The 12,314-nt window shown below is 49.4% G+C and overlaps 1 protein-coding gene across 3 annotated transcripts in view; it reads left to right on the plus strand.

Moving 5' to 3' along the window:
* The window catches only part of Knockout (Stork-head domain-containing protein knockout), a 171,560-nt gene that overhangs the window by 146,736 nt on the left and 12,510 nt on the right, over nt 1-12,314 (plus strand). For all 3 annotated transcript variants that reach the window (XM_076306015.1, XM_076306017.1, XM_076306016.1), the window contains exon 4: nt 10,922-11,377. In XM_076306015.1, coding sequence (XP_076162130.1) covers nt 10,922-11,377 — 456 coding nt within the window. The remainder of the gene's footprint in view (nt 1-10,921; nt 11,378-12,314) is intronic.

The raw sequence follows: 12,314 nt of genomic DNA on the forward strand, positions 1-12,314 counted from the left end.
GTCGCGCGTTTCGCGAACTCCGAAACGTTCGAATCGGTCGCTCGTCGCCACCTGAAAAATAATTCACGGCGACGATCCTGGCCACGACCTGGTCTTGGCGTCGCGGGATCAATGGGCATCGCGAGGCGAGGTCCCATCGACGGGGGCGACAGACGGGGGGACACACGGCGAGTCGATCGGTGGAGGGACGAAATTGGAAAGGCGAAATCACGACGGGACAGCGAGGAAAGAAAGAAAGAAAGAGAGAGAAAGGAGGGCGGTCGCGGACGGTGGGGATGGATACAGCATCCTCTGGATTTGCATAGAACAGCGTCGCCGGCTAGTTGAGGATAGGCCGGGACTCAAAGGTCGTCTTGTTACGAGGTGATTCCTCGCGAGTGGTCTTTGCCATTTCCCATGGGCAGACCCATAAAGCGGCGGAGGTCGGCCAGCCGACACGATGGATCACGGCGATAAGGATATATGCATCGTGTTCTGCACCGTGTACCAGTACACCGGAAGTGATCCCCGGACCGTGTGTCTCGAAGTTCGAAGTGCGCTGGTTCGCAGGGCCTCCTCTTCCCTACCTCCTCCTCCTTCATCTCCTCCTCCTCTTTCCTCTCCTCCGCGGTCTTCCCCGACGACGAGTGCAGGGAAGGGGAGGGGGTTTGTCTCTTTTCTCCCGAGTGATACTCGGCGATATAGCCCGCGTGGGCGAATCGACCGAATGCCGAAGTCTCTCTTTCTCTCTCTCCGGCTCTGGCTCGAACTCCGTTCACGGAGCGCGCGCTTATCTACGTGGGCCGTACGGATATTATAATAAAGGCCTCGCGGAACGATAGAAAGGTACGGGAGAGCGAGCCAGTGGTAATAATAGCGGGGCTCGCGAGACCCGCCAGGATTGGCAGGTGTTCATCCGCGTCTACCCGCTCGGAGAGAGAGAGAGAGAGAGAGAGAGAGAGAGAGAGAGAGAGAGAGAGAGAGAGAGAGAGAGAGAGATCTCGGTCCAGGGGTTCCTCGCCGTTTGTCGTTACGACGAAACGGTAAACGGTGTTTCGCGGACGAGACGTGCCACCGTAAGAGAATAGGAGACGGTTTCTTGGCGAATTCCGCACCCTCCCCGTAGCTGTTGCGCAACGAGATCGAGCCACGGCGATAGGAATTTTACGCAACGATGATCTTTCCACGAGAGTAGGAAGAAGAGAAACGGACGACTATCGGTGGAGATTTTACCTCGCCTATCGTACGAACCGTTGTAAAACGAAAGGGAACAGAGTTTTCGGACGAATAGTGTATCGGACGAAACGGAACGATTAAACGAGAACGCGCAAGAACGATGAGCCGTGCTCGTACAGCGCTGGCTAGAAACACACCACCTCTCTCGAAGGACCGAGCAGGACCCTAAAAGATGAACGTTCGAAGCTATCGGCCCTTTCTCTCGGGACCATTCTACTGCACCACCGATACGCGTCGAGTGTACCCTTCGTATCGTTAAATTTCGATTCGGCTTGTTTTTTCACGGATGTCTCCGGTCTCTTACCGAACTCGTTCCGCTTAGACACGGAGTGTCTTCGAAGACCGCGAGAAGTCCGTTACATATATTATATCTACGTACTCGCAAGCGTGTGTAGCGGAAAGCATTGAAAACGCGTCCGGGACGAGATTCTCACGAGGAACACCACCGCGTTCCACGCCCCAGAAACTGACGTATCGAGTTGCCACGATCCGACTCACGGCCTCTCCCTGCGACTCGTTCGCCGCCACGCTCCGCTCCGCTCCGCGCCGCGCCACACCGCGCCACGCCGCGGCGCTGTGGCGTTCCGTCGTCGCCCCGACAGCCCGCGTCGAAAATTGTGCAACCTCGAGCAGTTTCTCGGTTTCTTTCGCGATCCCTTGTGTTCGCTGGCAGCTCGCGGTGTAACGACACGGTATTATCCCGGCTCTTTTTTCCCGAGCGTGCTCGCGCCGGATAAGATCTCGTAAACGAGATCGAAACTGGCCTCTCCCACGCAGGCATTATGCGGTCTTAGTTGGGACCATTTACTGCCCGTACGCTTTGTATACACGCTTCCACGCACGAAACTGTCCGCGCACGCGAATAAATTTCAAGTGCCGCGCCGCGCCGCGCCACGGTGCCCGCTGCTGAAAAACCCGAATAAATTCGACGACGACCGTATTTTAGCGCGCGACTTTATAACTTACTTCGAGCGTTTCGAGGAGGAGGAGGAGGAGGTGAAGGTGGAAGAACGGGGTGCCGTTTTCGTAAACGCTGTTACGGTTTCACCGCGGGACGCGCCGTAACTACGAACGAGGTAAACGTCCCGATTGTTCCGTTCGATCGTACACTTTCGCGACGAACGAAAGACATCGGGTATTCGTTCTCTCGTACGCAACGCGCAACGAGACGATATTTCAAAATTCGATATCGATGTACATACGGCGCTGGTAACGTACGTTTGGTTACGTATCAACGGGACGGACCGTATTTTAAGAACGGGTACGTTAAGTGTGCGAAAGACACAGTGTAAAAGAAAATTATGATCACCGTTCGAACACCGGAATTACCGCGTAAAAGAATTCCAACCGTTTGGCCCTCGAGCGGTCGTTCGAGACGAACGCAATTTTACAAACGAGAAAACGACGCGACTCTGCCAGCCCTTATCGAGATCCGTTACCCGAGGTTCAATGGAGAATCGCTCGAGCGAACGGACAAATTTTCGAGTTCGCGAACGAAAGTTCCCCCCGGTTGGGGGAACTCGTAGGAAGACAACGCCGTGAACGCCTTTTATCGAGGGGAAAAAAAAAAGAAAAAAAATTAAGCGAGTCGCGCACGAAACGTCCCACCCACCGTACATATTTCTCCAGACGTCGCGCCTTCCGAGCGCCATTTATTTCGGCCCGCCTCCCGAAACTTTTCAAACCGGAGAAAGTTTTAAAAAATGACGAACGAGTCACCCGCGACGGTACACCTCTATCCTCGAGTTCCACACCCTCCCTTTCGAACGAGGGAACAACCACGCGAGGACGACTACATCGCGTCGAGAAACCTATCCGTGAAAACGGTGGATAAATCGCGAGTGTAATAAGGTGAATTATATCGTAGAGCGATACGGTCGTAAACACTTCCAACTTGACAAGCATCGGTTGCCACTTAAAACGCGAACGGATCTCCTCGCGGTACGCGTTATCCCTCGAAATGTTTCCGTTCGACGTTACCCGCGTTCGAGTAACTCCTCGATCGGCCGGGTAATTCGAGAAACGCGATAAACAACGAACACTCGGTGTAACGAGAGCTCCGAGTTGCCACCAATCCCGTGTTCCGTCCTAATACCTCTCGCGGAGGGCGTCGCCGATTGGTCGTAAGTAAAGCCGCGCCGGTTTCGAGACGAATCGTAAAGACGCGGTTTCGCGCACCTGTCGGTACTGTTTCCCAGTCCTCGTCCGCGCTCGACCCGTCTCGGCCTGGTTCCTTAAAAGGCGCGCGTGGGTGGCTACCTCCTTGCATAATTACGTATGCAACTCCCTCCGTGGGCCGCGGAGAAATTCCAGGGAAGTGGGCAACTGGACCTCGTGTAACGACCGTTTACCAAGTTTTCCATTGAGGCGGCGGCTCGCGCGATGAATATTCCGCGAGAGAACCCGCGTTCTCGAGTATCGAGCTCACACGGAGCAATTCGCGGTGCGCGACGACGATCATTCGTTGAATCCCTACGCGACCGAGATCGCTGAACGAAAACCGTCTCCGTGCGGCTTTACGTAAACAGCTTACCTTAAAAACGGTGCGGTGCGGTGCGATAGACTCGGATGCATTTCGGCACAGTCCCGCGTCACGCTTTTCACAGCGGTATCCCGAGTCCTTTTACGCCCTCCTTTATTCTTTTTTCTGCTCTCTATTGTACAGGCTGCGTCTGGTACTCGAGTTACAAACCCCGGGGAATATTTCTTCTGCAAACGAGATTCGAAATTGCAATTGACTTCGAATCTGTTCGCGGTATTCGGTCTTTCGAATAATTTTGAAAAAATTTCGTATTCTATCCATCAGCGTACGCACATTTTTAGTATTACACGTGTGCACATTTTTAATCATCCAAACGGTTTCCGTTACGAAATCACCGTTTGCACGGATAAAGGAACACCGGACGCGTCGCATAGGTATCTAATTCAGATTTCGGGCGACGCGCGAAAAATATAAGGTGTGTACAAAATACGAAACGGTCGATCGAACCTCGAACGTTGGGAGAAATTGAAGGTTGTGTCCGATTCGTTGGCATCGGAGGAGGAAGACGACCCGGGTGACAAATTTCAACGAAGAAACGAGGAAATCGCGGTAACTTGAGCGTCGCGCCTCGTAATTCCGCGGAGTGCACTCCGTCTGGCCTATTTACGACTACCCTTTGAAGAGAGTGCTCGAGTAGGCGTTTTCTGGCGTTCGTTGGACGCGTAATTACGGCTCCGTTCCTTCCTGCCTGACGGCGAACAAGGATTCAAAGGCAACTGGGGAACTGGAACGAGCGAGCGTCATCGGAAATGGCAGCGATCCGTGATCTCGACTCGTTCCAGAGGGTAGACTCATTGTTGTCGCGGGCGTTTAACGAAATTATAATGCGCGACCTTCGAGAGTTTCACGCGACACGGCCTCACGCGACGGGACACACCTGCGAGCGGAAAAACTCGTCGCGTGTACGGAATTTTTACACGGTGATGGAAACGTACTCTCCAACGCACGTTTACGAACGTTACGTCTTAATCGTGTACGTCGACGAATCATCTGTACGCGGTACGAGTCATTTTTCCGGAAGTGTCTTCTCCGTTCTGGAAACGGTTAGCGGAAATTTTAAAGTTTTGTCGCAGTCTACGATCCATTTGAGAATTTTTTATCGAATTCGACGATAAGAAACACGACGATGTTTGATCTCGATTCGTACGTCGATTTTTAGGAGCATCTTCAACCGAAGCGTTCGACTGTTTCGATTTGACTTCCGAAAAAGTTGGAAATTTTGGCCTTTTATGGAATGGAAATATTTAAGTCTTCGAAGAGGAAGGATAGTTCTAGTCGGGAGCATGTATTAATCGTCTCCTCGTAAAATTAATAACTGCTAAAATAATTAATAAAATAGCAAGCACGAATCGAAAATGATGGTTGGCTTTAAGAAAATTCGTACGCGAACGATTCGGTGAATTACAAAGGTACCTTCTTTTGTCAAAATCATCGATTAACCCGATTAGGATTTGGACAAACGTGCCTTAAATTTGAAAAAGATAGTTATTACGAACGAGAAAGGTTTTTGTTTCAATGGACCAGACGGATACGATCGTTATTTCCACGAGATCCCGATGTAGCCCGTACCGTACCATTGTTCGAAAAGTGATCAGCATTGTTACAAGGAAACAATTAGCGACTTTCGAAAAAAATTATTTTACGGCTTTTCGGAGCATACCTGGGCGAGGTCAAACGGTTGTCGCGGAGTCTACGACCGGTGAAAGAACTGTGTCGCTATCGAGGACATTGAGTACCGGTATTATTTTCTGCACCGTGATTGTATCTGTCGCTTTATTATACTTCGGTTTCAATGTTCGTTTTGTTACACGCGATGTTTCGGAATTACCAACGCGATAACTCACTCTAACCTAAAAAAAAACTCCTAATAACCGAGATGTCGTCATCGAGTTAATCTCCTGCACGAGTATCCACTCTGATCTGAACGTTAAAATTTTACCAACTCGCGTTCGAATATACGTGACCTAATACGATACAAGTTTTACTTTACGAGATCTTTAAATTTCTTCACGGAAACGGGTCAACGAGTAGTTACTTCGCCAGTGTAACGTAAACATCGCGCGAACGAAAATGGACCCTTACGAACGAGGGTTAAACGCGCACGATTTTCCTACCCCACGCACGCAACACTCCCGATCTTCCAGAAACAAGTCCCCCCCGATAGTCCCGAGCGGAGTGCGTAATCGAGGAACTGTGTCGGTGATTAAGTAACCGTATATACATATATGCGCTCTTATATACTCACCGTTCGCGGGATCGTTTCCCGTAACATTTATTGGACACTTCTCAAACACGAGATGAACGATCGATATCCGTCGAGGGTCAACGCAATATCGCGTATAACGGCTCGAACTGCCCTTTGAAATTCGCATATGGCGCTCCGGGTTGGGGGTGAAAGATATTAAAATGCATTCGGAGGCAGCCCGCGTGGCTCGGTACGAGGGCGAACCAACGAGACCATTCAACTCGCGTTTATTGTGTCACGGGGGTGCCGTGCATAGAAACGACGGTTAACCTTTGTGGAATACTATCGCGGCAAGACGAATTTCCGTGTCGGATGGGCCATCTGTTAATCCCGCGGCGTGAAAAATTTACACGTGGAGGTCGTTTCGAACGTCATCGTGCAATCGTACGACGCCATTAGCGTTTGAAATTGGATTCGCGGACACACTTCACGCGCGGCGCGAACTCGTGAAACCGTGTCCGGGGCATCGAGGCTACGACCGAATTCCGTGGTACGCGTATTGTTCTCGGACTCCACGTTGGCCCATTATTATTGGTCGCGAGACGCTATTTGGAAGCGAATAACAGATCCGTTGGCCGGAATCCAGACTCCGTGGCAAACTGCGCTAATTTTCCCCTCCGATTGGTCTTTAATTGCACGGGGAAGTGATTAGCTGCTCTTTACGCCCGAAACGACTCGTCACCGTGCCAAGAGAACGTCTCGAACGAGTACCGATTAGATATCGACGATATCGTTAACAGGATCTCTGCTGGCAGAAGTAAATCGAACGACGCGTTACACGTGCATCGTCGTTACGCGTAATCGATTACTCGATGCTTGTTTCATTGTAAATAATCTTTTTTTGAAATACGAACAAACGTCGTCTCGATTTCTTGCTTGTCAGCAAAGATCGAGGTATCGTTGCATCGTTTGCAGAGATCGACGATCTTTAATTTTTCGACGAATTTAAGCAGGTCGTGGTTCTTATCGCGTTTCGACGTTATCTTTCAGCTTGGATTCTAATTTGTATTTACCGTCGAGACAAGCTAGGATAAGATGATCCGTTAAAGTCCATGCGTGGCATACTTCGTAAATTGGTCCTGGTTCGTTAACCAGCGAGAAGCAAGCGAGAGAATTCGGCGGAGGGAATTATTTTTGATTTTTCGAAGAACCGATCATCGATGCAATTGTCCACATCGATGTCAATTTGTATCCCATCGTTGAATTTGCTTTCACTTGTTTTTAAACGCAAGCGCTAATAAGAGCGAACAAGATTCTCGAGTTAAAAAATTTACGACACGTCGTACTGCACGCGTTGAAATCGCTCGTGAAATCACTCGTTTCCATAAATCATAAATGTAACCTTTGCTAGTAATTTTCTCGAGCCTGCGGGCACATCCATTTTTACGTATTTTAAATACATCCATTACACTGCGTTTATTCGCGCTTCCAATTATATAGAATTTATCGTCAAAGTAGCGATAATCGGCGGTAAGTTTACAATTTCGAAAATACGCGCGTCTAGCGTGACTCTGTTAGCTTGAATTCTTTCTGAACCGCGTGGCAGCATCCTACGAGGCGTGTTCACACGCGTACAAATAAGAATAGGTTGGAACGGGCAATTTCTAGGCTACAAGGAGGAAACTGGCGCGGCAGAACAAATCGGCCAACAATACTTAATTAGCCTTTCGAACGTCGGTCGAGCGATCCATGAACCGTCGCCGGGAGAACGGTAATTAAGATGGATGAAAACTGAAAATTTTCGTCGCCTCGAGGAGAGAAGTCGGCGCGCGGGTACCCCCCGGCGAAATTGAAGTCTTTGTCCTTCCGGTCACGTTTCGAGGTGACTTTCCAACCCCCCCGGGGCCTCGTGTTCTCATACATCTGGTCCACGCCCACGAAAAGACTATGGATTATTCTAAGCCCGCGACTCGGCCAGGACTCCGAAATTCTCGTGGTATCCGCAAGCTCGTGAGGTGAATATTTAATACGGTAGGGAAGTAGGGGGCACAATGTGTAGCGAGCGCTGCTTGTCGTCGTACGTTGCCTTCAAACGTACGAGCAACAGTATCTTTTGCGACCGTGTGTATTCGTTACAGCCGCGTAGGACGATTGCATCAAACGCACTCGTATTTCGAGTTTGGCCAGTTCCGTTAGCGATCGTTTCACCGATGAACATTCGATAAATATTAATAACCTGCCTTATCGACGTTTAACGATAAGCAACTTCGGTCTCGAAACGTTAATTCGCGGGATACGTTGCGCGTTCAGAATTTGCGAAACAAGAAAGAGAAGAAAAGAATGCAATTTATTAACGATTCCTGGTCATCCTCGTAGGTGTTGCCGCGTACTTGGAACGGTAACTCGCGGTGGCCAAGTCCTCGCGATCGTATACTCCTTCGATAAGAACAAAAAACGCTTCGATCGTTAATGTATTTCCGGATCACGTCCAAACGCGTAGAAAGTTCAACGTTTCAAAACTATTTCGATTCTCGTTCTGTAAAAATTGATTTCTTTTCTTTTTACACCGAAATGTTTCCACTCGATCGAAATACGTTAACCTCGGCGCATCGAGCTCGAACTGAAATAAAGAACGCGACGGTTAAATGGTATCCAGGCACCGCTTTTAACTCGTCTGTTTTCCCTCGTATTGCGAGCAGCCATTCTAACGAGAATCGTTTAATACCACACGCTCGAAATACGCTCGAGCGTACGGGATACTGCTCCTCGAGAGGATATCTCTTTATTATGCGCGATAAAGCGGCGGTATACGGCGCGCGAACTATTCGTACCATATGATCCTTTAACTTTCCCGCTTTCACGGACACATACCTGCGTGTCCGTTGCGCGATGCAAGGCACGACAGATTCACGAGAATATTCTCTAAGTGAATTTACAGGCGCGCGCGTCCCTCGCATACGAATGCAGCTCAGATTTACAACGATGCACTTGTCACGAACTTAATATCCCGTACTCCCCCCACACCCCATGGTTGAAAACGAAATTCGATGTGACTCGGTGCGTTAAAGCCTCGGCCCGTGAATACGTTTCCAAAGGTATTAACCGCCTTGGGAATACACGAAACAATCTCGGGCATTAAAGGATCCGTTGAATTTCATCGAGCTTCTCCATCCGGTGGCTCTGGAAAAGGGATCAAACGAAATTCGAAATTAAAATTCATGCCCCTCGGTACAGCTCGATGACGGTGTTTCGATTCGGTGATTTCCATAGATATTGAAAATTCCAGTATCCGACGAGTATTCGCGATTTAAATTCAAGAAGTATTCGCGATCGAAAACCTACCATCGAAACGTTATTTTTACGAACGAACACGATCGCGACGATATCGACGAGAGTCGCGTTTAAGGGCGAGAACATTCCCCGATACGTATACTCGCGAACGAAAATGCGAGCGTAACCCGTTTCGGAGTGCGTAGCTCGAATGTGTCTCGTTAGACTGGCAGAACGTTAACATGTGTTCGTTAATGAAATACTTTGTTTGTAGCCGAGACATGCACGGAAACCCGAACCGTGTCGGTCGAAGCTAGAAAGGCAGTTGCTTGAATGTCGCCAGTTCCTGGCAGCCAACTTACTATTACGGTTTCATTCTGCCATGCGAATATGCAGGGTGAATTTCAATGAACGCGAGAATTTCGAAACACCGATAAGACCATCGTATCTGCGATCTTAACCTTACGTTTGCATAATCGTGGAAATCTTGGCAAATTCGCGATTCGAGGACATTTTCACGAGTCGTTCACGGTTTCGGACTCCTCGTCCCGATAGTCGGTAATCGTTCTTCCTTTTTTTTTCTTTTCTTTTTTTCGAACGTTTGACTCGAATAGAAAGAATTGGTTTACCATACGGATAGCTCCGTTGGACGGAGCATCTCTCCCGGATTCGAATTTCCGTTAAACGACGCGCTCGGTTCATCGTCTCTGGGAAATATCCAGATTTTAAATCCTTCCGGTGCTCCGGGGAGGTTTACATCGCGTCGAGTTCAACCACGGCCAATTGCCTTTCGATTATTAGGCCGGTGGGCGAAGGAATTTATCGGTGACCTGGATAGCCGAATTGCTGGAGTATCGGACGCAAGAGGCTCGTAGATTAGGATCCCGATCCAACGATCCGATCGGTCGTTCGTGGTTACAGCGAAGTCGAGGGAAGATGGTTCACGAGATAAAGAGTCGTCCTGATCTCGGTGGAGTTTGCCCCTGGCGGTAGGACGTATCCGGTAGTGTTGGAAAAATGGATCCGTAGGTAGGAACCGATGACTAGACGAGACTTCGTGGGAATGGTATCCGAGAGAAAAATATTTGTTCGATTCGCGGGGCAGAGAATCGTTCTGGTTTACTCGGTGGTTTCTGTTTCTGACGCAGGGCATCCGGTGCTACGAAAATGTGTAGGAAACGATGACCGGGCGAAAACTTGCGGAAACAGCGTCCGATGGAATAATATTCTCCCGGTTCTCGAGGCAGAGGATCGTCCCGAGTTTCTCGCTGGATTCTGTCTCCGATGCAGGACATCTGGCGTTAGGAGAGTGTATCTGTGCGTAGAAATCGATGGCCAGGCGAGAATTCGCGAGAGTACCGTCCGATAGAGAAATATTCGCTCGGTTGGCAAGTCAGAGAATCATCCTGGGTCGTTCGTTGAATTCTGCTTCCGATACGGGACATCCGACGTTATAAAAATGTCAGCCGTTTTCCTTTTGCCTTTTCTTTTTAGTCGAGTTCCAAGTCCAGAGTCAGAAAGACCACGCGACACTGTCGTCGTTCACATCAAGACGCATTTCTTCCAACTTTATATTCTTATATATACAATTACTGTACTACCAGATACGCAAGATCCCTGCATATTATAATAAACTAGATATTACAATCCGAAGTTTGCAACATTTACGACGTCCGGGTGTTCTTTCATAATTTTCTTCCCTGTTTCAGGCGACATCGAGGATTGCCTGGTCGCCCCGGTGGCCCAAGGACAATTCACGCCGCTACCGGAAGCTCTTTGTTGGGCCATTCTTGAGTTAACGTCTCAGAGGCAAGCGGCGACTCTGGACACGCTCAGATCCGCTCTCAGGAACGCGTTCCCAGCCATGCAGAGACCGAGCCGCGAACTGGTCTACGACGCCCTCGCGAAGTTGATGCAAGAACGAAAGATATATCATACGTCCCAGGGTTACTTCGTCGTCACACCCGAGACCCGGAGGCTCAGGCGCGATTCCAGTAACTCCAGGAGATGTTCCAGAGAGGTGAGCGGATCCAGAGGTCAGGGGAGCATGCTGATGTCCAACGACGAGGCCATGGCGCTCGTGCATGGCGAAATGCTGACCTTGAGGGACGGCGATGTGACGCATCAAGCTGTGCAGACGAACCTGGCGGACGTCATTTGTGGTGGTAAGGAATCTGAACTACCGAGCCCGATGCTCGGTCCTTCCGTGAAAGTTAACGGGCCCGTTTCGTATCTTCGAGAGGAAGCGTATTACGCAGAGTGGTCGAGCAATTCGCGAGAGTCGTATCTCTTAGAGTACCGATGACGGAAAGGATTACCATACGTAACGAGTGAACGCCACAATTCGTATATCCCTTTCGTTCGGTAATTTTCACTCGCGCGACGAGGCAGAGTACCATTCTTACGAGGGAATAAATATTTTCGTCGAGTTTTCAATCGTTCCACGATTTCATTCTTTTTCGCGAACTCGACGCGCGGTCGTACCTTATCCTCGAATCGAATCGTAAACGTTCGCTTATACCTCTTGTACCGAACTGTCCTCTCGTACCGAACGTTCCGCGTATAAAAATATTTTCTTTCGCCGGTGTCTGCTCACCGTTAATCGCGCAAAAGCCACGACCACGTGCGAATTGCGTGACTCACTCCGTACAAGTAGCGTAACACTTGAGAATCGTAGGTATAAACTCGAGCGGGTAGTATACCTCGCAAGAAGGAACCAGAAGGTCTTGACCATTCGCAGGTATAAAAAACGTTCCTCCGATGAAGTAGCTATCTCGTGAAATCAGCTTCTATTTATAAAACGGGTTCCAAACGTTTCCTCATTTCGATACGAAGCACGTGTTTTCGCTATTCCTTGTCACCGAGATCCCGAACTCTCGACGCGTTAGTCACCGCGCGATGCATGTTCTCCAAACACCTCCGACACCGGAAATACTTCTCAACGAACGAAAGATATTTTTTCCGATTGTCGAGGAGACATTTACTTCGAAACCGATGGTGGTTCGACGCGTTACGGTAAAACGTACCGAACGTTTTGAAAATGGTACCTGTCGAAGATCGATTGGACGTTCTCCAACTCGCCACGCGGTTGGAGAATTAATC

The sequence above is a fragment of the Ptiloglossa arizonensis genome, chromosome 3 (assembly GCF_051014685.1).
Source record: "Ptiloglossa arizonensis isolate GNS036 chromosome 3, iyPtiAriz1_principal, whole genome shotgun sequence".
In the NCBI taxonomy this organism is placed as follows: domain Eukaryota; kingdom Metazoa; phylum Arthropoda; class Insecta; order Hymenoptera; family Colletidae; genus Ptiloglossa; species Ptiloglossa arizonensis.